At 55.1% G+C, this 24,659-nt stretch overlaps 9 protein-coding genes across 9 annotated transcripts; 4 read left to right on the top strand and 5 right to left on the bottom strand.

Moving 5' to 3' along the window:
* Nucleotides 1-299: 299 nt before the first annotated feature.
* Nucleotides 300-1,776, top strand: N656DRAFT_781919 (uncharacterized protein). The gene has a single exon (XM_064815665.1). The coding sequence runs from the start codon at nucleotides 437-439 to the stop codon at nucleotides 1,706-1,708; it is 1,272 nt and encodes a 423-aa protein (XP_064667860.1). The 5' UTR covers nucleotides 300-436; the 3' UTR covers nucleotides 1,709-1,776.
* Nucleotides 1,777-3,553: 1,777 nt separating this feature from the next.
* Nucleotides 3,554-3,927, bottom strand: N656DRAFT_680086 (uncharacterized protein; the record flags this gene model as incomplete). Its single annotated transcript, XM_064810540.1, has 3 exons — nucleotides 3,554-3,643; nucleotides 3,722-3,809; nucleotides 3,884-3,927. Coding segments are annotated over 3 exons (222 nt in total), but the record flags the coding sequence as incomplete, so codon positions are not given.
* Nucleotides 3,928-7,524: 3,597 nt separating this feature from the next.
* N656DRAFT_791211 (alpha/beta-hydrolase) lies at nucleotides 7,525-8,941 on the top strand (the record flags this gene model as incomplete). The annotated part of the gene is made up of 4 exons (XM_064816953.1): nucleotides 7,525-7,646; nucleotides 7,729-8,438; nucleotides 8,508-8,557; nucleotides 8,744-8,941. 4 exons carry the CDS (start codon nucleotides 7,525-7,527, stop codon nucleotides 8,939-8,941), a joined length of 1,080 nt encoding a protein of 359 aa, XP_064667862.1.
* A 697-nt stretch (nucleotides 8,942-9,638) lies between these two features.
* Nucleotides 9,639-10,616, top strand: N656DRAFT_781921 (carbohydrate-binding module family 18 protein). Its single transcript, XM_064815666.1, has 2 exons — nucleotides 9,639-10,229; nucleotides 10,298-10,616. Exons 1-2 carry the CDS (start codon nucleotides 9,787-9,789, stop codon nucleotides 10,416-10,418), a joined length of 564 nt encoding a protein of 187 aa, XP_064667863.1. The 5' UTR covers nucleotides 9,639-9,786; the 3' UTR covers nucleotides 10,419-10,616.
* A 106-nt stretch (nucleotides 10,617-10,722) lies between these two features.
* N656DRAFT_714327 (uncharacterized protein) lies at nucleotides 10,723-11,538 on the bottom strand (the record flags this gene model as incomplete). The annotated part of the gene is made up of 3 exons (XM_064811960.1): nucleotides 10,723-11,111; nucleotides 11,186-11,293; nucleotides 11,364-11,538. 3 exons carry the CDS (start codon nucleotides 11,536-11,538, stop codon nucleotides 10,723-10,725), a joined length of 672 nt encoding a protein of 223 aa, XP_064667864.1.
* Nucleotides 11,539-12,012: 474 nt separating this feature from the next.
* On the bottom strand, nucleotides 12,013-13,706 carry N656DRAFT_288020 (uncharacterized protein). Its single transcript, XM_064809133.1, has 3 exons — nucleotides 13,257-13,706; nucleotides 12,555-13,199; nucleotides 12,013-12,476 (listed from the first exon to the last, which is right to left on the bottom strand). Exons 1-3 carry the CDS (start codon nucleotides 13,530-13,532, stop codon nucleotides 12,141-12,143), a joined length of 1,257 nt encoding a protein of 418 aa, XP_064667865.1. The 5' UTR covers nucleotides 13,533-13,706; the 3' UTR covers nucleotides 12,013-12,140.
* An 860-nt stretch (nucleotides 13,707-14,566) lies between these two features.
* N656DRAFT_800193 (uncharacterized protein) lies at nucleotides 14,567-20,168 on the bottom strand (the record flags this gene model as incomplete). The annotated part of the gene is made up of 2 exons (XM_064817980.1): nucleotides 14,567-18,087; nucleotides 18,137-20,168. The coding sequence occupies 2 exons, from the start codon at nucleotides 20,166-20,168 to the stop codon at nucleotides 14,567-14,569; spliced, it is 5,553 nt and encodes a 1,850-aa protein (XP_064667866.1).
* A 1,378-nt stretch (nucleotides 20,169-21,546) lies between these two features.
* Nucleotides 21,547-23,105, top strand: N656DRAFT_781927 (NAD(P)-binding protein). Its single transcript, XM_064815667.1, has 2 exons — nucleotides 21,547-21,929; nucleotides 22,009-23,105. Exons 1-2 carry the CDS (start codon nucleotides 21,796-21,798, stop codon nucleotides 22,973-22,975), a joined length of 1,101 nt encoding a protein of 366 aa, XP_064667867.1. The 5' UTR covers nucleotides 21,547-21,795; the 3' UTR covers nucleotides 22,976-23,105.
* Nucleotides 23,086-24,429, bottom strand: N656DRAFT_757781 (UDP-glucose 4-epimerase; the record flags this gene model as incomplete). Its single annotated transcript, XM_064813157.1, has 4 exons — nucleotides 23,086-23,486; nucleotides 23,541-24,026; nucleotides 24,054-24,292; nucleotides 24,401-24,429. 4 exons carry the CDS (start codon nucleotides 24,427-24,429, stop codon nucleotides 23,086-23,088), a joined length of 1,155 nt encoding a protein of 384 aa, XP_064667868.1.
* Between the last annotated feature and the right edge of the window lie 230 nt (nucleotides 24,430-24,659).

The following is a 24,659-nucleotide window of genomic DNA, read 5'->3' on the forward strand; positions in this document are numbered from 1 at the left end:
GTGTCTGGCTGGGCGCACGGGACCAAATCGGGCAACTCGCCGCTGTATGCGACAGGGGGGTCCGTCCACCGCACACATATCAGAACCACCCCCATTCGGCCACTTCCACCCACAAACCCACTGCACACACATATGTTGCTGCTTTGGCTGCCAGAGCCGACCAAAGAGGTCGCATACTACGGCGGCACTTGATTGGCTGACTTGCATCCATGTCTGCAGGTATAAATCCGTTCCTCCCACCTTTTTTCCACCTCCTCTGCCCTTTCATCTTATATCTATCACTGACTCCCACTGATGCCCAGCTGTACCCCATGTCCATCACCCTTCTTACCTCCAAGCCCCCGTCCCATCATTTCCAGCCAAGATCCGTTTCGTTTTGCCTCAATATCACCACCTTCGTCCTCGGTGGATCTCCAACATCACCAATCCCCAACATATGGCGTGTCTGCCTCCATCACCACCATCCTCAGCACAGCCCAATATGCGTGTCGGGTGGATCCAGCAAGCCATCAACCAACTCAAACGCAACAAACGGCGAGATGCCATAGAGACCATGATCGCCTTCGGTGATGAGATCCACATTGCAGCGCAAACCACCGAGGCCAGCACCATAGCCAGTCTACGTCAACTCAGCATTCTCTTCAGAGCCATTGTATCACGCTCTCTATACGGTACCAATCCCAAGGCCGACCATGTCATCCGCCGCCTCCTGCTCTTTTCCCTGCGGAGGTGTGAATTCCTCAGGCTGGCCCAGATCCAGGCAGCCCAGCCCGTGCAAAGTAAAGTAGGCTGGCTATCCTCGGCCAGCGCATTCGAGACAGCCGACCACCTGGAATTGTACCGCAACTTTTTCAACCACATCATCGCCATCCACAACCACCACCATCACCAGATGCCGCTGGAGGATTCGAGCTTGGAGTCGGCAACGCAGATCTTGCAGCGCCTGTGTCCGCGAATCAATAACCTCAGCCTGTGGCCATGTAAGCGTGTTGCCGGCCCGCCAATGACGCGGGTACGAGGTGTCGATAAGAGCCGGCCCGTGCGGGGGTCGAAATCCAAGACCACAACCAAACCAGCCAGACCGCAGCGCACCGTCAAGCTCGCTTTTCTACCTACGCCCCCGCCAACTCAGATATGTGGTGACGCTGTGTTGACTGATACCTTACCGCCGCCAAGCACCCAGCCCATACGGGCACCACAGGCTGTACAAGTAGTACATAAACCCGAAGTTGCTCGCAAACCAAGAGCCGTAGGGTACCCCACGCCAGAAGCCACGGTGGAGAATTACGATAGGATGGTGGAGTTGAGGCAGATGGGGGAAGCGAATGGGTGGGTTGAAGAACCAACACAGCTGCTTGAGCCGAGACTAGCGCATGCATCCGACCCGGCGGCGGCGGTAGTAGCTTTGAACGGTGAGAGGAGGGCCATGCCATCACGGGTGACAACACAAGTACCACTTGTGGTTGAGGAGGACAGAGTGGCTTGGGCGGCCAAAGCGGCTGGCAGCGTCGTTGTCGATGATAGCGATAGTGATGGTGACAGTGGTAGTCTTAGTAATAACGCTCGTGGGCTGTTCAGGTTACGGCCGGAGCATGGACCTTCGGAGCGTTGTTGTCCCGGTTGGACTGGTGATGGTGCGAGGCGGAGAAGTGCTAGTAGGTCGCTCCCGAATGGGACTGGCAGCAGTTGGAGGACATCTTATGGCTAGATACCTTGTATCATGAGTTGTAGTACTGGTCACTGGATGATTACTAGTATTTCCACGGCTCGAGAAGAACAATTTACCTGAGTTGTCGTTTTGACTTTTGCGCTTATTCTGTTGGAGCATATGGATTGAGCCAGCGAGGGACAAGGTCCCGCGCAAGGTAAAGCAAGTTTGACTCACCACAGGGCGTGGTCCTATGGCCGAGTGGATATCTCAGCTAACTATGAAATCGTTGTGCACGGTTTCGTAGGGCGGGGAGGTCATCGGTTCGAGTTCTGTTTCGAGGTCCTTTCTAGGACACCTTCAAGTTGCAGCTTGACAGACCCTAGAGGGAAGGCGCCCCTTGACAGTTCATCGACGATGACTTTCCCGCCCGAGCTTTATGCAGTTTTTCCTTTTTTCTTTTTTTCTTTTCTTTTTTTTTTTTGCCCCACTTAGCTTACGGCTTTCATCATCCCACCATGAGCAAGGTAACCTGTAATCTCCCCTCTTTTCCGTCTTGGATTTTTAACTGACCCCAACAACCCTAACCCTTCATCCGTTTTATGCCGTTTTCTTTTGCCCCACCTAGCTTCAACGGCTTTCCTCCTCCCGCCTTGAGCAAGATCTCCGTCAATATTGATGACCGGAGAGTGTCCCGGTCGGATATCGCGTCCACCCGCACCGCCAGGGCGATAGAGATACCTGCTTTATTTCTGCTGCAGCGATGACGTCGCTGACCACCGTGGCTGTCAGGAATCGAGGCTGTGGTTGATGCTGGGCTTGGCCTTGTGTGTATGAATTACCTAAAGTCGGTCGTAGCCCATTGACGTTAAGGACGCTGACTAAGGCAGGGAGTTGTAGCTCTGGGAGGTGTGCGAGATGGGCTGTCCATTGTCCAATGCCAGGCCCAATGGTCAATGGTTCAATCCTACCTCAGGTATTCAGCTGTCAGGGGCAATCATCTGCTGTTAACTCAACCGACCAAGTTGGTAAGGTATTAAGACGTGTCTTGACTCTTATGGAAGGGAGCCAGTACCGCCAATTCGGTTTTCCCGTTGTCCACTGTAGATATCAGGATCATCATGACTGCAGTCGCGTGATCGCTTGAAAAATCTAATGTAGATATCCTGCATACGTGAAGAGTGTGTGTGCGATGAGGAAGCCCAGCGACTCCCATTATACCATGTCGCTTTTGAATCCGGCTTTTGTTTCCTTAATCCCATTTCCTACTTCTCGTTGTTAAAGTAGGGATCATCTAGGCTTCCGGCTGTGAATGGCATCAATATCTGGATTCTATCCCGTCCGCTCTTCCCTTGACAAACCAGCAAGGACCAGACCAGTGGTTGGGTCAGTGATGACCAGCAAATCCCTGGTCTTGGACAACCAGATAGCGTATTTAAAGTACGAGACATGCGCTCTTCCGACTGAGCCAAGCCCAATCTTCAAATCGAACCCACAACCTTGAGACTCTTATGGGTCCTTGGTCCTCCATGATCTCAAGGTTGTGGGTTCGACTTGAAGAGGGAGTTTGGGTCAGTTGGAAGAGCGCAGGTCTCAATACTTTAAATGTGTGATCTCAATTGTCCAAAGTGGCATACTACGGACAGGGAATGACAGTCAAGGAAGACCCGATTCACCCGAACGCCCACAACGACCCAGGCTGCATACTCAGCAAGCCAAACAGCCCTCTTTCACACATCAAGCCGACTTGAATGTTTGATATGTCATTCAATTCTCAATTCAACGATCGCGCGCTACCCGAAAACCCTGGTAAAACCCAATAATAATACACGGTGTTGTGGGAGACCCCTTTATTCCTCCCCTGCATTACTCAGCGTCATCGCCGCCGGTGCCGCCAGTGCGGGAGCCGCCCTTGCGGCCGGCCTCGCGGGCACGCTCGCTGCCGGGCTCGAAGCTGCCGGACGACGCCTGGCCGCCCTTGGAAGCAATTTCACGCTGTTAAATCCCAAAGTGTCAGTCTTACAATGCTTGACCAGTGATGAAAGTTCAGATTGAGGTTTGCTTAGTACGAACCTGCTTGTCAGGGTCCATGCTGGCGAAGCCGCCGCTGTGGCTGGCCTGGCCGCCCTTGGACGCGATCTCACGGACTTCCTCCTTGGGGCTATTCGAGGATGATGTTAGCTTCAAGTCCGTATGGGGTTGAGAAGGGTGAACAGGTGAGAAGGCTCCGCATACCGGTTGGCAAAGTTGCCGGGGTTGGTGTTCTGAGTGCCGGACATGGTGACGATGGTTGTCTTATTGGATTGTTTGATCTTTGGTTCGAGATTTGTGAGTTCGATGAGCTTATGAAGATCGATGTGATTGTGACTGATGGCCAGAACGGTCTTGAGTTGGGGGCAGAGGCAGGCTTATATCTTTCTCAGATGGGCACTCGGGCAATTGCTGTTAGGCATTGGAGTTACCGCAAACGGAAGCGCCATTGATGGCACGGGCTCGTCATGATGGTTTTGATGATGTCATGATGATGTCTACGAAGGTTACGAAAGCGGGCCTCACACCGCCCCGGTTCATCACAAGGGTCAATTACAAACAATCAATTGGCCCCCTGCGCCTTTCCTGACGCAGAGGGGCATGCCATTGGGTCCAGCAGGTGCGATGCGGGTTCTCCCCGGACTGGGGATGCGACGGAATGCAGTCGAAAGGGATGATCAGGAAAGGGGTAACTGCCAAGAAAGTTCGTCAGTCACAAACCCCTCCCATGGAATATGGAGATTTGCGTCACTATAGGCAAACTTAACACTCCGATGACATTGTTGAGCCTAGCCAAACCGCTGGTCTGGATCGCGCTTCTGCAAGGAGACTGCAGATCGCAGGAACACCCCACAATATTAGCTCATCACAGTGGTTGCAACTTGCGGGGCAGGCTTATCTCGAAATCAATGATGAAATCGACGTAAAAGATGTTGCTTTTTCCACACAGCGAGGGAGTCATTCGCCTTTGCTTACGAAATCTGAAGTTCGAACTTGCTACAAGCGTTTGATCTTTGACGTGTGAATCCAAACAGCTGATGACCTCGAGGCCACCATGTGCTTGGAGCTGATAGCCTGCAGGTGCGAAGGACGGAACATACAAAGTGCTTCATCTACATAAGCCTTAGTTGTGGCTTACAGTGGGCCAGGTGGCAGTGCTAGCGATACCGTTACACTGAACTACACTAAAAGTAGCCTAGCGCAAACCCCTCAGCGGAAAGAGATCAGGCGATGCAAGGCACCAGTGGTCGCATCACCACCTCACCTCTTCACTGATCGATAGACGGCGAATGGTTGCGAGGGAATGTCATCGGCGCAAATTGCACAGAGCCCTAGGACGGAAACCTGGTTTTGCGGTGGTCGCCTACATACATCAACAATGCCAATCAAGGTCGAGAACACAGACGAAATCTTCAAGAGATACGTCTTGAAACAGGCTGCTCAAGCAGCAAAGCCAGCATATCCGTTTAATGTGAAACTCTACAACTAACTCCTCTAGATAGACTGGCGTGTCGATGGACAACCTTGAACTCAGCGCTACAAGGAGCCCAAAGACAGCAGCTCTCTACGTGAAGAAGCCTTTTGGAGGTATCTTTGTTTGCACTGGCGTTTTCTTGGACGTGCCAGAGGGAGACTGGTTGTATACGTCTAGTGAACTTGCAGGTGATATACTGGGTATAGACAGGGTTACGATTCAGTACACTGATAAGAAGGCACAGTCAGGATGGCTGGTTGTGTTCAGGGACAACGCTGTCCTTCATCCTGCCTCGTCTGCGTTGCTTTTCCCGGCAATAAGCAAGCATCCCGATGCGTTTCGACCTGTGTACGCGCATAATTGACATTGTCTCAACCTTCAAAATGCGGAACCTTGGCCGGTATCAGTTTTCAGCCGCTGGCGGCTACAAGGGAGCAATGCAATAACCAACTGTGGTATCTACAGGCTTTTCCTTCATCCACCTCTTCACTTTTCCCTCGTTTTCTCAATACAAAACGCAAAACCTTCAATTCAGAATCTATGTCTGTTTACCAACTATCCGATGCCTAAGCCATAAATTCAAATGCCAAACTACGAGCCAACCCCCAGGAGGTTTTCCGTTATATCAGTATCCCAATCAGCGTCGCGGAGGAACAGCATCGATGATGTTGCCAGGCCGAGTGTTGCGCCGATTACTCCTCGTCTTCCGAAATCACCATCGCCGATTGATCTGGCCAGCGCCCTGAAACGCCTCCAACATGTAGAGGCCGAAGTTGACGTGGAAAGAGGGCGGACGAGACTGACTGGATGGGACAGGGCCGGCAAAGCTGTATCGGAACGCAACGGGGAGGTTGCAACGCCATCTTTCAGGAGGGACAGCAGCGCCAGTACCAGGGACCGAATTGCGATGTGGGAAGCCCGAAGCCGCAGCCGGAGCAAGGGTAGGAGTAAAAGCAGGGGCAGAGACATCGGCCCTAAAAGCAGGATAAGCGTCGTGCCTGAGATTCCAGAGCTGACTGCTGCTTTTGCTGCTTTCAGCGAGAAGGAGGAGAGCCTGGAGAAGAAGGGAGTGTTAGGAACGGAGACCGAGGGAAGAGGCTCGAAATTGCCCTCACAGCGCCAAAGCATCGTGGCCATGGTAGCTGACCCGTATCCTAACGATAACATCGGCCGATGGGAGCAAGGGGTGCTTGAGGAACACCTTCGAGCAGACACAGGGACGGAGGACGGAATGAAAAACCAGACAGTCTCTGACCTACCATGGGAGACCGACTCAAGGAAACATGATAACGGATCTCAAATGGTGAACAGCATGGTAATGGAGTCGAAAGGGGAAATGGATGATGCCCGAGCCATCCACAGGCCGTGCACGCCACCAAACACCTGCCCCGAATTCCCACTCACACTGGACAGCATATCCCGGCCGAAATCGCGAAGCCCACCTGCTAAGATGGGCTCGGCATCAAATCATGTCGCAGCTGTCCCAGGGGACACAACTAAATTATGGACGGGGCCAAGAACACCATCACCTCAAAGAGCCCAAGTCCACGCTATGCATCGCATAGCATTACCCCTAACCCCGGAAGCCACGCCAAAGCAACTCAAAAACCGGCCAGACTCCATGGAAGCGAAGGACGCTCCACCCGCTGGGGCTGTCGAGTCTATCCAAACAGGTACACTACTAGGGAAACATATACCGGTCTTTCCGCCAAAAGAGGCCAACAAAGAGCAAGGGCTGAAGGGTGACTCGCTCGTTCGTCCTGGTGGGCCTGACGGGGGATACGATCTGCCTACTCCTCCCTCATTTGAATGTTTGGACAGACAAAGACCTTTCCTGGAGCCAGAGACCCAAGCAATATTGGTTTCTCGCGTAATATCCGAGAGAGCAGAACCTCAGGCTATTTCCGGCGCCTCTGTTAATGTGGATATGCAACAACAGCCCAGATACCACAGTGTTTGGCGGATCAACTCTTATCAACCCGACTTTCCGCTGCCCTCGCGGCCTCCAGATCAGGAGTATACGCGGGCTCCAGGGGACACTCGCTTTGATGGAAACCCACTGCAAAGTCTGCCCCGAAGTCGAACTGCAGAAGAACCCGTATCCCTTGGCACATCTGAGTCCCTGAACCCATATCCATATGCAGCAGCAACCGAGCCCGATGCTGGCGACTGGATCATCACCATTCCCCCATCGCCATCTGCCGCCTATGTCCCTGCGGAATCGCGCAACAACTCTTCGACAAGGAGAAGCCGGAGCAGAAACCAAAGCCCGTATGAAAGCGGCCGGCACATCAACTATGCTGAGGCTAGACGGCATGCGTGGGATCCACCGCCGGTGATCGAGAGGGCGTTGCACGCAGCCTCTGTCAGCATGATTCAAGGCCTCAACGTTCCGGTGGAGCTGTACCGCGGGATACGGGACACGTATTATCCCCTCCCAAACCGGCCCGACATCATCAAGGCGTACCCGATCCGAAAACGTCTTCCCGTCCGGTAAGCCAGCAGCCCTTCAAATGACAAACATACCTACACACAACCGATTCCAACTCTACGGTATTTTTAACCTGCAAAACAGCATCTTCTTCCCCTCGCACCACGACCTAACCTCCCCGGCCCTGCTCCCGACACTCTTCACAATCCACGGCGGCGCCTTCACCTTCGGCCACGCCTCAGACGACGACCCATGGAACCGCGCCTTCGCCGACACCTACACGGTCCTCATAATCTCACTCAACTACTCCAAATCCCCCTGGTCCACCTTCCCCTCGCCCCTCCTCGACATCGAAGCACTCTACCACGCAGCCCTCAACGACGAATCCCTGCCCATCGACCGCATGCGGACGGCCATCGCCGGGTTCGACGCAGGCGGTAACCTGGCCCTGGCCCTCTGCCAGCTACCCAGCGTGAAGTCCGGCCGTAACCCAAACCCACACCCACACCCGAACTCCATAACCGAATCAAACTATGCGGGTACTAGTACCACCAGATGCAATCCACCGCCGGCAGCCGTGGTGTCGGTGTGCGGCATGCTTGATTTCACGACAAGCGCGGCCGAGAAGCTGGCCACAAGGCCGTATAAACGTCAGCTGCGTGGGCCGAGGGGGTGGGGACCAGCGTTGGATTGGATGGGTCGGCTGGTACCGTCGTCTGCGTGGAGTTATATACCGTATGGCCATGACGCGGCGGATCCGTTGCTCTCGCCCGTGTATGCGGACAGGGAGGAGCTGGTGCCGCTGCATGTCATGGCTGTGGCGGCCGAATTGGATTGTTTGGCGAATGAAAGCTGTGAGTTTTTCATTCCGTGATTCTTCGTGTACCTGGTTGGTGGTGGTGGTGGTAGCTATGTATACGCAGCGCAGTCGCGTTGTCGTTCACCAAAACCCCAGCACAAACCTGACCTGCCCGTATCCTATTCTTCCGCTGACATTGATTGATTCCTGGCAGGGCGTGCAGCATGTCGGTGGGCGGGCGGCGGGAAACGGGTTGTGCCCGGCCGGCAGGAGGTGGTAGGGAGGAACGAAGTCAGTTTGTGGCGGGGGTGTTTGGATGACGGAAGGGAGAAGGACAGCGTGCGGTTTGGGTGGGAGGAGGACTACGACGACGGGGGCGGCGCGCATGGGAGTACCAAGTGGCTGTTGGTGCCAGACGTAGTCCACGGGTTCGATTCGGCGGGTTGGCGAGGCAAGTATCTCTGGGCCGATGAGATTGCGCGCATGGACGCTGAGATGAAGACGATTGCCTACCAGAGGGAGATGGCTGAGTGGCTGTGGGGGACGGTGTGGCGCTGAATGAGAGCCAAGGGCTGGAGGTGCGGTGTCAATCAGTTACAGTACGGAGAATCTCTACGTTGGGTATCAAGAAGGTTTGGCCACTGCTGCTATGAGCTGTTAATTAGGACTAGTAGGCTCTAATGGTCAATTGATTCCTGGTCTTTCCAAGCTGTCATGACGGCTCAATAGTCCCTGTTAAAATCGGGGTCAATCAAGGCGGCGTACGAGCATTCCAACAAACAAACAATGATAAGGTCATATTGTCTTGTACATTGAGAAAGGGATGGGCATCACATCTTCTCAGACGGGTTGTTCAAAGCGATGAAGACAAGATGATCGACATCAATGATCATCTACAAGTCGCTTGCCCCTTGCATGCCCGATGTCCCGCGGGATCGCGGCTAATGCGCAAAACCACTACTCGGAACGCAGTACCGATGTATAACCCGCCTCACATATAGTGTGGGGAGAAGGTTCCCAGATTGTCGACCTTTTCCCGCGTGGAACCAAGAGCTCGGGAGGAGGCAGCCATGGCAGCAAATTGACGGGTAAATCCACACATGGCTCATACTCATGGAGTCACTGGTTGGCGCGCCTGCTGGAACCGGCGTCGCACCGCGTAAGCCCATTTAGTACTTCTGCCATATGCCAGTGGCTTTCCGGCAGTTGATCCGGGTAGTATGGGTTGGTGAGTGTTGAATATAAAGGCCGATACCTGGCTATCTCTATGGTGGTTACGACTACCTCATTACCTCCAGCACCCGATCGATTCCCTGGACGGCAGGAATATTTACTAAGAAGGCGTGATAACACCACCAACCCCCGAACGTCACGGTCGCGGCGAAGACTCGGAGCTGGACAAAATGCGTAGCCTCACCACCCTCGGCCTCATCCTCACCCTCCTTCCACTCACAGCCCTCTCATCCCCAGTCATCCCAAACCAAGCTCAAGATGTTGCAAACACAAACACAAACCCGACAATGGAGGAACCGGCCACTGGCATGATGCTTGAATCCCGCGAAGTCTCCCCGAACAAAACATGCGGCCTAGTCGAAGCAGGCGGCAACCGGGGGTACACCTGTCCCTCCGACGCCTCCTGCTGCTCGCGGTACGGGTACTGCGGCACGGGCGACATCTTTTGCCTGACCACAGCGGGTTGCCAATCGCGCTACTCCAACTCTTCGGCCGCGTGCGTCGCGCCCCGCAACGGCACCACCGTCTCCATTGATGGTACATGTGGTATGACAGGTGCGGGGAGGAATGGATACCGTTGTCCGGCGAATGGGACTACTTGTTGCTCTGCTGCGTAAGTTTTTCAAGATGAACATGAACATGAGGGGTGGAATGGAGTGAGCTGATTTGTGGTGTTGGTAGGGGGTACTGTGGGAATACGACCGATCATTGCAATGTCAACAACGGGTGCCAGGCTGCGTATGGGACTTGTACGGGCAGGAGGACACCGAGGAATCTGCTTGAGTTGTTGTTGCTTTCTTAAGGAATGGCTGATGTATCTAGTGGGAGACTCGAGAAAAGCACACCAACCGACTTGAAGCGGTGGGTTGAAGTGGTCGGGTACTTGTACGCAACACGTCCTGTTACTTGCCGAAAAGGGATCTGGATCTGAACCGGAATCATGTGTAAAAACATTGAACGGTCCGCTAAAATGTTTTCTGTAAATAGTCATCTAGAGATCACCAGTAGATTGAGTGCCTTGCCTTACACGCACCGCGGTGACAATGGCGGCAAGCATCTGATGAAAGCAACAAGATTTGCTTGGTCCCGAAGACATCCAAGACCCCCTAAATCCACACTTCGTTGTCTGCCCGATGCCTCTCAAGATGTTCCAAGACCTGGCTGTAATCCCTGCACACGTGTGTCGCGTCCCACCCGTCGGTGCCGACAAAGCTGGCCGGGAAAGTCGTATGCTGTCCCTCCAAGGCCATATCTCCGCAACACATGATGCTCTGCCGGAGATAATCGAGGCAGTGACTGATGTGCCACGGTTGCGTGTGCGAAAGCTTGTCGGTTTGGTTCGACTGATACGCCGCCACCAGCTCAATGATGCTGTGCAGGCAGTGGAGCTGGTGAGTTACCGATGTCGAGAAGGTTGTATCCGGGTAGAATTTGACTGGAGTAGGCAGGTAGTTGTAGGGCTGCGTGTCGTTGATTGTGATGAATCCCAGTCCTCCTGCAACGGCGGATCTTGTTAGTACTGCGCAGTGCCCAGCACAATCGGACGAGAACTCAAAGACGGGAACGTACGTGGAACAATGCTAAGCCAGTTCGATTGTACATCCTCCGTGAAGAAATCAGCCATCTCCTCGGGAACAAACTTATGATCGAGTTTGAATCTTTTGATCTGTTTTGATACTAGATGACTTGTCAGCGCAACAGTCTTGGTCGCTGACACTTGAGTCGTTTAAGGACTTGGAGCGCTTACTTGGAGGTGCGAATCCCGTGATGTCGCCGTTGAGCTCGAACGATCGCGGCTTCTCCCCGTGGCGGTCTAACACTAGTCCTAGAATAACCAACAACAGTATTGTATCGAGTATCGACCGAATCGACAACACCGCAGACCAGATGCGCTCTCTCCTCGTTGGCCGGCGCTCGAGCATCCCTGAGTCTCTCTCTGTGATGCCGCTCCAGGCCTTCTCCTCGTCATCATATGTCAGCAACGAGTGTTTCGAATCGGCACTCGCATCGTCTTGGTTTTGTGTGCCGGAATCATTCTGCGGCTGCAGCTCCGTGTATCTTGGCGAGGGTATTTCTTGCATCATGGCGACGTCTGTCACACGGTGATGCAGACGTCGGATGGAGTTTGTGATGACTTGATGAATCGTGAATTCATTTGGGAAGAGCAGAATCGAGGCACACACCTGGAGCAAGATTGAGGTTCGATGGGGATAGAAGAACGGACAGGAACCTGGCAGCTGACTCCGTCTCGAAACGTATTGCGTTTCAGTCCAGCGACAAAGGGATCAAAGGAAAACTTACTGCCAAGGATAGAAATGGGGAATGAATAACACTCGTTGCCACCAGGAGAATTGCGGGTTAAGAAAAGTCAACATACGACATTCCGCTCTTACCCGTTCTGGTCATCAATAGGGATTTATGGTCATGAATAGGGAATTTGCGGAGTTAGCCGAGGCCTCGAGGAAAGTGCCACCACGGCGCCACAACAGCTCAACTGCTGGACATTGGATCGCTACTACAGTGATCACACAGAGTACCCTCTTTCCGGCTCGGTGCTGCTCCTCGGCCTGGGAACCAGTCTTGGTAGCAGTGTCTCGCCGGATGCCCAAGCCCAAATCACAAACACAAAGATAGTGGATGGTATGGTAAATGCCCAGTATATCCCAAAAGTACTTCCGGCCTCAGAACCGGCGACATTCCAAGGGAGAGAGGGAACGGCGAAAAGGGCGGCTAGGAACGTGGCCGGAAGAAAAGCCATGGTCATGATGGCTATGGTTTTCATCGAAGTACTGTTCCTCTCGGCCGCCTGTGCAGCTGCTATCTGGGCTGACGCGTCGTACCGATTTATGAGGTTGAAAGTCTATAACAGCTGTTAGCTGTAACTCAGAGCACTGCATGGTTACCTGGCGTATGTATGTAAGATTCGAAATCTACTTGCCACCGTTAGCTGGTTCTTTGCCCTCGCGCGGAGAAAGTCCACAAATGTTTGCGACGAGTCCATCTGCTGACGGAGGACATGCATAGCGGAGCTGACGTCCATCGCTTGACTAAAGCCTGATGAAGGTGCGAGGATTCCAGCACGATCGACCGAGCCTGTGGCTCGCCGAAGCACGGTAAGCTGCCTGGCATGATCCTCTAGGGTGACCAAGACGGCACCAATGTCTTGAGATGCGAGAGAAAGCTCGTCAACATTCAGGGTCCCATCGTGATGGCTTGATGCAGCTGCAGGGTTTTTGATCCAGGGGTTGTATCCTGTAAGGTGCTCGAGGCGGTGGATGCGAGCTCGGCATTTCCGGATCTCTTGAGACATATATTGCGATGCTTCCATGATTGAGGCCACCAACAGACAGAGTGGATGCTTAATAATACCAATTTGCGAATCGAGCGCTTGCCACCAATCTTGGAAGTGCTCGCTGAGCCATGCGGTATCCGACCGGTTGATGATGACGCCGCTCGTCGCCTGAGATTGCGGGCAGTAGGACCATATGACACAGTACGAATATATACTGATCATGAAACGAAGTGAGTCGGTGTTGATGTCCCATAAAGCAGGGGAAGACTGGCCAAAGGAGGATCGAAAGCCCTGGAATATTAGACGTAAGGTTGTCGGGTCCAAATTGAGCGCCTTCCATAATCGGACCATCTCATCTTTGGAAGCGTTGAGAGTTGGCGGCTCCCATCCTCTGCTACCCACTGGGGGGTATGCAATATGAAGCTTTACAAGCCTAAATATTGGACGCGACGATGGGTCACGGTGCTTTTCGAAAGAGTGAAGTATATCGGATAGGGGTAGGGAAATTTGAGTGAGTTGAGGGTCGGCCGTCGAGTTGAGGGAGATCAACTCGTGCTCATTTGGGGCAGGTGCGAAATTGATCTGGGAGAAAACAGAGAATGCTTGATTATGGAGGCCCTCCATGAGTGATTAAAGTGCATGAGCGTGTGAACGACAGAAGCCTGCGTATCTAAGGTAGGAATAGTCTGTGTAGACAGGACGAGACGGAACAACTGTGTAGCTGAGGGAACTGGAATTTGAAAACTACCCGACACCGGGCATCCTAAACGCATTGCACGGCCTGGTGATGAGAAGAGATGCCAGCTGAAGTCGGGCCACTGAGAAAAGTCTGCCTAGGTGCCCGCCTAGCAGACCCACGTGGACTTCCACAGCCTGCTGCCGGCTGCAGGAGGCTTGCAGCACCAAGCCTCATTTCTCACCACGCTAGGTACTTAAGAACGCAGCCGAAGAGTGGTTGTATATGTATTGACTCTATTGAGTGTTGAGTGTAGAGGTTGGAGGTTGAAGGAGGGTTGTTAGAGGGGAAAGGAGCCAAGCCCCAGTACCCCAATAGAGACAGGTTTCCCCCGAGGTTCCTCCTTCCCACCCAACAATACTACAGCTCACCCAACATGGAATACAGATGGATATTACTGCATTATCAGATGCAAGCTGAGAAATACCATGGTCGACCTCCAGAGCGACTTCCAAAGTACTAAGGTAGTATTGTCCCTGCGGTGATGATATCAGCAGACTCCGCGCGATGGCATCCAATCGACAGCTAAGCAGATATACGGAGTAGTACAGGACATCCACCATCCAAGCCTCTCAACTTCCCTTGCACCTTCTGCCCATCAAGAGTTAAATACGTTCTGGAATCTGGAAGGCGAACCTTATAGGCCTGCTCATCGCTGCATTACAACCTGGAAGGGCCTTACCGAGCATGAAGACGCCTATCTACCTAAGGTAGTTTCTTTAGAAGAGAGCAAAACGCAATCATCAAACCATTTCATTTCATAATCTAAATCAGCGCTCAGCTCACTTAGTATTGAAGCAGCAAACCATGATATATACCCCCGCCCCCTTTCCCAACCCCAACCTATTGTACCCGTAAACACCCCTGATTCTAGTATAAACCCAACCCCAAACCCCTATCAACCAGCAACGGCAACGGCAACCTAGTCCAACTCCCCAGTAACATACCCAATCTGCCTCCTCTGATCGACTCCTCCAGCCGCCAACCTCGCCGCCAGCCTCTCCTGGCTCTCAACCAACTTCTTGTGCTCGCCAATCCGCTTCACCGTGCGCGCATCGGCCGCGGCATCAAGCCTCTCGATGGCCTCACGCTCTCTCACACGCACCGCACTCAGCGCCTTGGCGTTTTGCTCGCGGTTCCTGCCCACTTTCTCCTCCCACTCGAGCATGCGGCCCTGCTTCTTCTCCTCCATTTCCAGCTCGGCCTCGGCCACAAGCCGGGCACGCGTGAGGCCAGCCTCGGTGAGCCGCTGCTCATGCTGCATCGCGGCCTCGCGCTCGGCTTTACGCTGCCGCAGCGCAGCGGCAAAGGCAGATTCCTCGGCCGCCTGCCGCGCGTGGATGGCGGCGATCTCGTCGCTGCGCTGGCGGCGCGCGCGCGCGTCCTCGAGCTCGGCCCGCGCGATAAAGATCTGGTTGTGGATGGAGGCAATCTCCTTGGTGCGTGCCAGCGCCATGGCGTGCTCCTCGGATTCCCTTGCGATGCGTTCCTCCCTTGCCCGGCGCTCCCGCTCGGCCCGCAACAGTTCGGGCGGGAGATTGACGGCGCCTTCGGGCTGCGGGCCGTCGTTGGCGTAGTACACATCAATCGCCCGGTTGGCCTTAAGAAGCTCGAGCAGCTGAGGGCGCACGTCTGACTCGGGGAGCACGCGCGCCACGTACTGTGACGCGGAGTAGGTGTAGGTGCCGTCCGTATAGTGATTGTAGGGCTTGTTGATGTGTTTCCATAAGCCCACTTTGAGCAATGCCCGAGTGGTCGGGACGGGGTCGGCCGAGTGGAGCGCGAGCAGGAGGACCGACTTGCCGTCGGATTGGATGGTTAGGTCCGAGTCGTGGTTGATGAGGAATGCCATGGCTTTCTCCATTTGCTTCTCCTGTGCCGCCGTGAGAGGGCCAGCGTGGGCTGCGTTCAGGCATAGCTCGCCGAGGGCGCTGCGGCCTCCATGGAGCGGGCTGGGGAAGTCGACGTCGTGGCCGTACTCGACCAACACTTTCATAGCATTGAGGTTGAGGTCCCGCGCGGCGTTGTGCAAGGAACCATCGTTGGTGGTGGGATCGGCAGCAAGGATGCTCGACATCATCGATGTGCCGAGGTCGCCTCCTAGTTGGGTCGCCATAGTCATAGGAGTGTTGCCGGTGGCATCCATCACGTCGACTTCAGCACCAGCCAGTATCAGAGCCTTTACCAGATCAGGTCGGCGTTGCTGTATGGCCAGCATGAGTGGCGTCGTCTTTGACAGACGGGTCTCAAAGTTGACCTTGGCACCGCGGTCGATGAGGAGCTCAATGACGGCACTGCTAACCCTCTTTTGGGGTTGGAACAAGGCCCAGAAAAGCAGACTGACTTGCTCCTCTTCCTCAACGTCGTCCATTACCCGGATCGCCGTCATCTGGTCATGGTAATAGCCAGCGTCAAGCAGTGCCTGCGCGATTTTGACGGAACGGGGAAACTTGGTGAGCGCGCGAAACATGACTGGTTCGAATTTGGGATGTGAGAACATCGCATCGAGCCTCTCCTCTCCGTCATGGTAGTCGGTGAACAGGGCCACAAGGCGGAGCAGGTCTTCTTCAGACAGGCTGTCGTCAAAGATGTAAGGGAAAGCCATGGAGATGGCGTGGGAGTTGGGCCTCTGATGGAGAATCTGCTGGATAAGTTCTGAATCCGCCTTCTGCGCTGCCTTCTGGACCACTAGGCCATCATCGTAATTGACGTCAACTTTGGTCTGCAGAATGAGAGCTGCGAATTGGCGTGCTATTTCGTCGTTTTCCGAGCCGTAGGCGTCAATGGCCGTAGTGAGTGCGAGAGCGAGGCTCTCTCCTTCCGCACCTTTCACTACAAGCATCTCTGCGACCTGGAACCCCTTCTCTGACAGCCAAGTTGGGGCAGTTTCTGGAGTAAAGGCTTGTTGGAACGTCCATGAGACATCCTTCTGTGGGATCTCAGTTTCCAGCAAGAGCGCTAGGATATCGACTAGAAGCAACTGAGCAGCATCTGTCAAGGTCTCACAGCCATTGGACAGTGGCGACGCGCCGTACTTGAGCAGCAGCTCGACAAGTCTGGGGTCTGGATCATCCTTCACAGCCCTGTTCAACGCGATGTGAATCTCCTCACAAGGCGGCAATCCGGCTTGAAAGAGCCATTCGGTGACCTGGTATCTCGCATCTCTGCTCAGCTTCCGGCTCGCCTTGAGCGCTCGGAGCAATGTTGTCTTGGATGGCTTCTTCTGCCGGTCGCCCACCCCGTCAACACCGAGCATTAGCCTGAGAATCGCCATGTTGGCGCCCCTCGTGGCGTTCCAGATCGCCTCGCCCGCGTTGTAGTCAACTCTTGCGCCAAATTCGAGCAGTAATCGCACCAGGCTCTCGCCATCATCCCCTAATTTGGCCGCCGACACCAGTTCCGCATCCACGGCGTCACCAGTAACGCCCTTGGCGAGCAAAAGGCGGAAGACCTCGGCTCGTTTGGCGAGATCATCTACCTGACTGGCAGCCTGAAACCCCTTGACGAGGGTCTGCTGCTTAACTTCGACCCTGCTGCCAAGCAGCATCTTGACAACGCCTGGAGCGCCAGCCCCGCAGGCTTCAACAATGGCCTGCCCTTCCCGATGCTCGACGCTGGCCCCGTGATCCATCAAGACACCGCCAAGCACGATATCCCCATCCGAGGCAGCAGCGAGCAGAGCGTCCGAGATGATTTGACCTGACACGCCCTTCTTAAGCAGCGACGTGCAGATTGCGACCCGCTTTTCCTTGCCCTTCACCTTTGTCGCCTCCTGAAACGCGTCCCCCAGAACACTTGCGGCGGCGTACTTCCGGCGGCTCTTCTCCAGTATCAGGTTCACAATGTCGGGGTTCTCGTTCTTTACCGCGGTGATGACGGCCTCACCGTCTGCCGACTCTGCGTGCGCCGCCAGAAGCGCAATCAAGGGGTGATCGGTGGGATGGGCATTGATCGCGTAAACCAATGCCCGGTTCGCCTCCGCACCGGGAGCGCCCGCCTCAATGAGCTTCTGGGTAAAGGCCAGGCGATCCATTGGGTCCAGGATATTGAGCGACTGGGGTAAAGCCGCAGCCAAGGAAGCGGGACTCGGTTTAGCGCTGAAGAGCAAGTCTACGATCGGCCCATCAGCGGCTTTGACTGCGCAGCACAGCGCGGCGGCCTTGTGGGCATTGACGTCTGCGCCGGCGGAAAGAAGTGACCGGAGGACGGCCAGTTGGCGGTTGTCGGCAGGACTCTTGAGGAGTGTCTGCACCTCCTTGAACAGGACGGCATTGAGCATATCCTTTTGCTTTGTGCGATGGAGGATGGCGTCGACCTTGGTTATCTTGGCGGAGTTGGTGGGCATCTCTGTGAGGGTTTCGAGGCCGCGGTACAGTGCATCAGGATTCGGCTTACCGTGCTTGAGCACGAGCTCAAGGACGCTTGGGTCCGGGTCATTGACAGCTAGGGCCGGGTTAACTTTCGAAGTGCATAATGAATGCGGACTACGTACCTAGCGCAATAGGAAGGCCTTGGTTAAAGTTGACATCGGCATGGCCCTGTTCTAGAAGCAGCGTAGCTAATGGTATGTCGACTGGCTGGATAGGCAGTAGTTGCGCAAGGGCCTCAGACACTTCGGTGCCATCACGACCGGCACCAGCCCCGATAAGCAACCGTACCATCTGATACCGGCTCCGTTTATCGTCCACTGTCATCGCTCTGGCCACCGCGGCGGCCACGGTTTGAGGCAACGGCTTGTTTCTGAGCAAGGTTTCCAGCAACGGCAAATCTCGAATCGCAATCGCAGACAAGATCCCAGCTCCGTCGTTGAAATTGACATCGACATTGTACCGCAGCAGCATGCTGATGAGACGCTCGTCTTTGCGGGGAGGCTGTTCCTCGATAGCCTTGTGCAGCGCAGCCGAGACACAGGGCATGGAAAGGCCGGCGGTAAGAAAGCACTCGGCGATGTGGTAGCGATTAGAAGAGGGTTGTAAGTCGTAAACCTGCGGGAACACCGAGTCGAGTGTCTGGGTTGATGGCCTGCTAGCCACAAGCTGCTTCACCATTGGAATGTGACCCATTTTGACGGCATTGCTTAGCGCAAGACCATTCTTGTAGTCGACAGAAGCCGTCTCGTGCCTGGAATGGATCGTACTTCGAGTGCCGTTGCGAAGATCCTGGGTCGATCCAGGCTGCCCACGGGGAAAAGTGGGTGTTAGGAGGAGCTCAACAGAGTATAAATCGCCGGCTTGTACAGCGTCCACCAAAGCATCATGCAGTGGTGTCCCCCCGGCACCTTTCCGCAATAGCATGCTTAAGATGGCATGGCGATCTTCGGGTGCAATCGCCTTTGGGATGCACCGAACGCACTCGGATGCGAAGATGGGGCTTAGGGCGGTTCTCTCCGAGAGCAGCAGTTGCACCAGGTTAGTCTGTCCCCTCGAAAGGACATTCCGGAGAATGCTGGCATTCTGGAACTCTATCGAGGCCCCGTACGAGACGAGAAGACTGACCATGTCGTAGAACTCGGTGGCGCATGCCTGAGAGAGGGCGAGCGAAACGGGATCACCGGAGGCTCCAGCGCAGAGTAGCGCTTCTGCCAGAACTATCTTCTCGTTTGGACCGACAGTCGTATGTTGGACGAGCAAGGTGAAACTCTCCATGACTCCCTGGCCACCGAAAGTGGGCGGCTTTGTACCGGTGAGGATAGCGAGGGCGATGTCCACCCTGCACTGGGCGACTGCCGCCTTAAGAGCTTCGCCTTTGTTGTACTCGCCATCGGCGGAGGCTCGGCTGAGTCGTAGAACGGTTTGGAGACAGCCCTTTCTGGCAGCATCAACCATGGCTATGGAGAGCGAGCCCGGCGGGGGTCTGCCTTCGGACTGGAGCACGAGGCCGACCAGATCGGCGTGGCCGCCCATGATGCACATCTGGCGGAAGGCATCCTGAGCGTCCTGCGTCTGTGTGCAGTTAGCGCCCCGTTTGAGCAGTATATTCAGCAGGGCGAGGTCGCCGGAGCGGATTGCATGGGGGAGTGCCGCGTCGAGGGTAAGAGGATCAGCGTGCTGGGCTAGCACGGCAACCATGTCAAGCTGGCGGTGCTCAACAGCCTTTTGCAGAATCCGGCTGCGTTCCATGGACTCGATGCTCCTTCGCCGACTGAGCAGTCCGGTTTTCCCTTTGACATTTGACACATTCAGGTTCCCACCGACTAGCAACAGCTTCGCGATGAGGGCATCGGCGACGCCCGGCGCGCCGCAGTTGGCGACGTGGCCATCGAGAGCCTCAAATATCTCCTGGGCTTCCCATGTTTTCTTGGCCGAGCTGAATGCCCGCTTGATGCCACCCTGAGAGTGCTTGTCCTGGTTCGCCGCCAACCGTCGTCGCTTGAGCAGCTCCTCGGCATGGAAGTCGTCGGAGGGAGTTCGGCTTGGCGGGGCCGGGGTCGGTGGGGCTACAGGTGGCAGGGTGTGGACCCCCCATTCGGCAGCGAGCTGCTGGAGCCGGGCCCGACGACCGTCTAGGCCTAGGGTCGAGGCCATTGTGGAATTCGAGCTTAAACTTCTAACTTTGCGGTGAAGCTTATGGAGAAGGCAAGCTTGTGGCGGTTATGCGACAGATCTCATGGCTTCGCTCGTCCCGAGAGAAAGACGGAAGCGAAGTTTAGAGGAGGATCTGGGCTCTGGATTCGTAAGCTTATTGCCCTGTCCGACTTCGACGTTTCAAGCGACCAGTTCTGGAGTTCAATTCCAGCGTTGGATGGAGCAGACGATACCTTGAAACCCCGGAGTTCGTTCTGGTTAACGAAGAGCTTCTTATTAGTTGGGCAATAGTATTTAGGAAGTTGCATCCGACTACCAATGAAGGGAATAGTTGATTTGTGCCAAGAGTTGGGTTGGCGTATGCAGCCTCAAAGTTACGTGGTGCCGTGGTGCCGTAGGCCGCGCGTTGTTGCTGATCGCCAACCGTGGGTCACAGTTCTAAATACGAGCTTGAAGTTTGCTGTTTCGAAAGGAAAAAAAATTCCGGCCGTGTAAATGCCTGAAACTCGAAGCCAAATACGCGGTAGAGAAGCTGAAACTAAGTTGACAAAAAAGAGCCGAAAGTTTGGGGCATTGCGAGGCTCCCGCTTCGGGTTGCAGACATTTGGTTTGTGGCATGTCATTCATTCAAAGAAAGCCCTGGAGAATTGGAGTTGATGGAGCTCAAGCAGATTTGCACAGCCTCCGCTGCAGGCCGCTGCTGCGGAAGCGGTCGGTTGGCAGCCGCGGGGTGGTCTGTCCCCTGTCAATCAGCGCCATCATGCGGCGCCATTGACGCCAGTGCCGCCGTTACAGCCCCGTCACACAAGTGAACAAAGGCCGCCCCTTCCTCGGAACATGTGAATGCGACGGGTGCAGCTTTGATCGGCGGCTGGGTTTCTGGGCGCTCCGTTCATCTGCAGCCACCGTCCCGGGCGGATTTTGGGATGCCGGGTCCCTGAGAACAAGTCTTGCCGAGCCCGTTTCCCTTTTGCTTTCGGACGAGCAATCGTGAAGCGTTTCAGAAGCGTTGTCTTCCCAAAATGACATTGAAGCCGAAGGCCCGTCTGGACTGGGGATTGCCCGCGACTGCCCCGTTCCAGTCCTTATCTGACCTGACCAGCAGGCAATCCTGTATCTACGCTTTTCACTTCTAGATCACTGCAGCACGCCTCGAACATCGAGATGCGTCTCAGGCTATTATTCCTACCTATTTTATAGTATATTTGGAAAGCGAGGGTGCTTTGGTTGTATGTCCGAACTGCCTCGGATCTACCTCCGTAGACTGGAACCTCCCATACACTCGCTGGCTCACTTTGTACCTTAGTGTTGATCTGATCAATGCGAAAATATCCGAAATGCCAACTGACATCTCGAGCTCGCTGATTAATCGCAAACCCATCCAATCCTCTCACATCTCACCAGTCACAAGTCTGCCGCCGGGCATATCTCCGGCTTTCGTCCGACGAGGGGTTCATTACCCGTATTTAGCTCCGTTGCTACTTAACCATCCCTCTATCTCACAAGCTCACAACTCCCCTAATCACCGTCCCATCTCAGACACACTGAACTCAAAGTCTCAAACCGCACAAACAATCGGCTACCAGTATTCTCGGAACTCACCATGGCGTCCGACCTCCCAAAAACCATGTCCGGCATCCAGATCTCGCAAACTGGCGGCCCGGAGGTTCTGCACTGGAAAACGGACCTGCCCGTCCCGGAACTCAAAGAAGGCGAGGTCCTCGTGCGCAACGACTTCGCCGGCGTGAATTTCATTGACGTGTAAGCCAGCACTAAAAGCCCCTCCTCCCACCCCCAAGCTTCCACACCTCAACTTAACTAGGTCTGTAATGGTATGAAGCTATTTCCGAACGGGCCTCTACCCCTCCCCGCTCCCCTTAATCCCAGGCAAAGAAGGCGCGGGCACCATCGTCACCGCCCACCCCTCCGTCACCTCCACCACCCACCCGGATTTGCAACCGGGCCGAACACGGGTAGCCTACCTCGGCGACGCCAGCTACGCATCATACACAGCAGTCCCCGCTGCCAGCGTCGTGCCCATTCCCGACGGCCTGTCCACCGAGATCGCAGCTGCAAGCCTGCTGCAAGGATTGACGGCGTTGACCTTTGTGCGTGAGGCGGCAGGCTTCTCCTCCTCCTTCCCGAACCAGGATGAGGCCCCCTGGGTGCTGGTGCACGCCGCGGCGGGCGGCACGGGGTCGATGCTGGTGCAGATTCTAAGTCGAGTGGTGGGCGCGAAGGTGATTGGCACGGCGGGCGGGCCGGAAAAGGGCGAGATTGCAAGGTGGAATGGGGCAAAATGGGTGGTGGATAGCCAGCGGGAGGATGTTGTCAGGCGGGTTATGGAGATTACGGGGGGTTATGGGGTGGATGTGATCTTTGACGGGGTGGGGAAGGCGACGTTTGATGGGGATTTGCAGATGGTTGCGCGGAAGGGGACGGTGGTGGTTTTTGGGAATGCGGTGAGTGATATCTTACTCTTTCTAAACCGAAGAGCTTTGACTGCGGTCGCAGTGATACTGTCTTCTCTGCCCGATGCTGATGCTGGAATGCAGTCTGGTCCTGTTCCTCCCGTCGACCTCCTGGCCCTGGGCGCAAAGAATGTTAAGCTCATGCGTCCCCGGCTCTATGGGTATCTTGCCACGCCTGAGGAAAACGCCCGATATACCAAGGAGTTGTTCGACATGCTGGCGACAGGCAAGGTTACCATCAGCATGCATGATACGTACCCGCTCCAGGACGCAGGGCGGGCACACTCAGATTTGGAGGGCAGGAAGACAACCGGGAAGCTGCTGCTCAAGATCTAAAATGATCCGGATTTTAGTCTCGTGGTCTAAATATGGAGGTGTCCGTCCTCTAGAAAAGAATTAACCCGTCCTGAAGTTACTCCACGTATTATAGTGGCATCGTCCCTTATTCAGTTCTTAGCCTTCAGAGCCTCGAGGAGCTCGGCCGGTGGATCTTGGCGGTACCCCTTCGGGTTATTCTTCACCCAGCGCCAGAGGTCTGCGCAGGCATCCTCGAGCGTGAGCTGCGTCTTCCACTTGAGCTCCTTGTTCGCAAGGGCTGGGTGGGCTGTCAGGTCTAGCACATCTCCCTGCCTCCGCTCGACAACCTCGTAGGGGAGGTCCCGCCCGACGACGTTGCTGAAGGCCTTGATCATCTCAAGGACTGTGCTGCCGCGGCCGGATCCCAAATTCCAGGCGCGCACGCCGGGCTTGTGCTCTCGGAGGTAGTTGAGCGCGGCCAAGTGACCGCTTGCAAGGTCGAGGACGTGAATGTAGTCCCGGATGGCGGTGCCGTCCTTCGAGGCATAGTCTGTGCCATTGGTCAGCCTTCCTTTCTCTCTGACCGCGCATTGGCGTCACCTACCGTCACCGAAAACCAGCAGCTTCTCGCGCTCCCCTGTGGCCACCTTGCCAAGCAGGGGCAGCAGGTTGTAGGGCACGCCTTGTGGGTCTTCGCCCATGATGCCGCTAGGGTGGGCACCACAGGGGTTGAAGTACCGAAGGAGGGCACCGTTCCATTGTTCGTATGGCTTTCCAGCCTTCTGATTCTTGCGCCGTTGCGCCTCGATTTGGTCCGTGATGACTGTCTCGATCATGACCTTCGTTCGGCCGTATGTGTTTGTCGGGCCGATCGGGCAGTGCTCGGGGATCGGGATCATGTTGGGAACGCGGGTAGCGTCACCGTAGACGGTAGCCGAGGATGAGAACACAATATTCGTGACGTTGTGCTTCTCCATGGAGCGCAGCAGTGAGATGCTGCCGCCGACATTGACGCGATAGTACTCGAGCGGAATCTCGCCCGACTCTCCAACGGCCTGCGCATGGTTGATTGCGAGATTAGTGCACGGCACTCCCAGCAGGGGCGCGCGTCGCTAACTTGCCTTGAGAGCTGCAAAGTGAATGACGCTGTCGATTTCGGGATGCTTCGCGAAGACCTCATCAAGACCAGCCTCGTCCGTTATGTCGACTTGATAGAAGGCGGGCCGCTTGCCACAAATGAGTTCGATGCGGTCGAGGGCGACTTTGGACGAGTTGTACAGGTTGTCAACGACGATGACATCGTAGCCATTTTCGAGCAGAGCGAGCGTGGTGAAAGACCCGATGTAGCCGGTGCCACTGCAAGCCACGATGCAGTTAATATCTGGAGTCTGGCGGGGTTCTCGAGGGGACGGCTGAAGCGGGTCGGCGCGCATGGAATAAGCAGGGGCTGTGATGGGGTCTTACCCGGTGACAAGAACCGTTCCCACAGCCATATTGTCCCTTTCTTTTTCTCTTGGCCTCGAGCTATGGGTGAATGCGACGAGTTGCTATCGGCGTGAAGACAAAGAGGGCGGATGAGGGAGCAACCTTTAGAAAGGAGGAATCGATGCTCTTAATAAATGCGGCAGGAGTGCTGTTGAAACTGGTCAAGCAGCATGTCGCAAATCGAATCTCGCTAGCTTTAGGGTGATGCGCCCAGAAACTTAAACACGACCCACCCCCG

The sequence above is a fragment of the Canariomyces notabilis genome (genome assembly GCF_033297395.1).
Source record: "Canariomyces notabilis strain CBS 508.74 unplaced genomic scaffold N656scaffold_20, whole genome shotgun sequence".
In the NCBI taxonomy this organism is placed as follows: domain Eukaryota; kingdom Fungi; phylum Ascomycota; class Sordariomycetes; order Sordariales; family Chaetomiaceae; genus Canariomyces; species Canariomyces notabilis.

Excerpts from the sequence above, each read along its gene's own strand:
- N656DRAFT_781919 (XM_064815665.1), top strand. The coding sequence starts at position 437 with ATGGCGTGTCTGCCTCCATCACCACCATCCTCAGCACAGCCCAATATG.
- N656DRAFT_781927 (XM_064815667.1), top strand. The coding sequence starts at position 21,796 with ATGTCCGGCATCCAGATCTCGCAAACTGGCGGCCCGGAGGTTCTGCAC. Across the intron at positions 21,930-22,008 it reads GGCGTGAATTTCATTGACGT|CTATTTCCGAACGGGCCTCT; the intron begins GTAAGCCAGCAC and ends AATGGTATGAAG.
- N656DRAFT_288020 (XM_064809133.1), bottom strand. The coding sequence starts at position 13,532 with ATGGAGGGCCTCCATAATCAAGCATTCTCTGTTTTCTCCCAGATCAAT. Across the intron at positions 13,200-13,256 it reads ACGCTTCCAAAGATGAGATG|GGCTTTCGATCCTCCTTTGG; the intron begins GTCCGATTATGG and ends CTAATATTCCAG. Across the intron at positions 12,477-12,554 it reads CAAAGAACCAGCTAACGGTG|ACTTTCAACCTCATAAATCG; the intron begins GCAAGTAGATTT and ends CAGCTGTTATAG.
- N656DRAFT_781921 (XM_064815666.1), top strand. The coding sequence starts at position 9,787 with ATGCGTAGCCTCACCACCCTCGGCCTCATCCTCACCCTCCTTCCACTC. Across the intron at positions 10,230-10,297 it reads ACTACTTGTTGCTCTGCTGC|GGGGTACTGTGGGAATACGA; the intron begins GTAAGTTTTTCA and ends TGGTGTTGGTAG.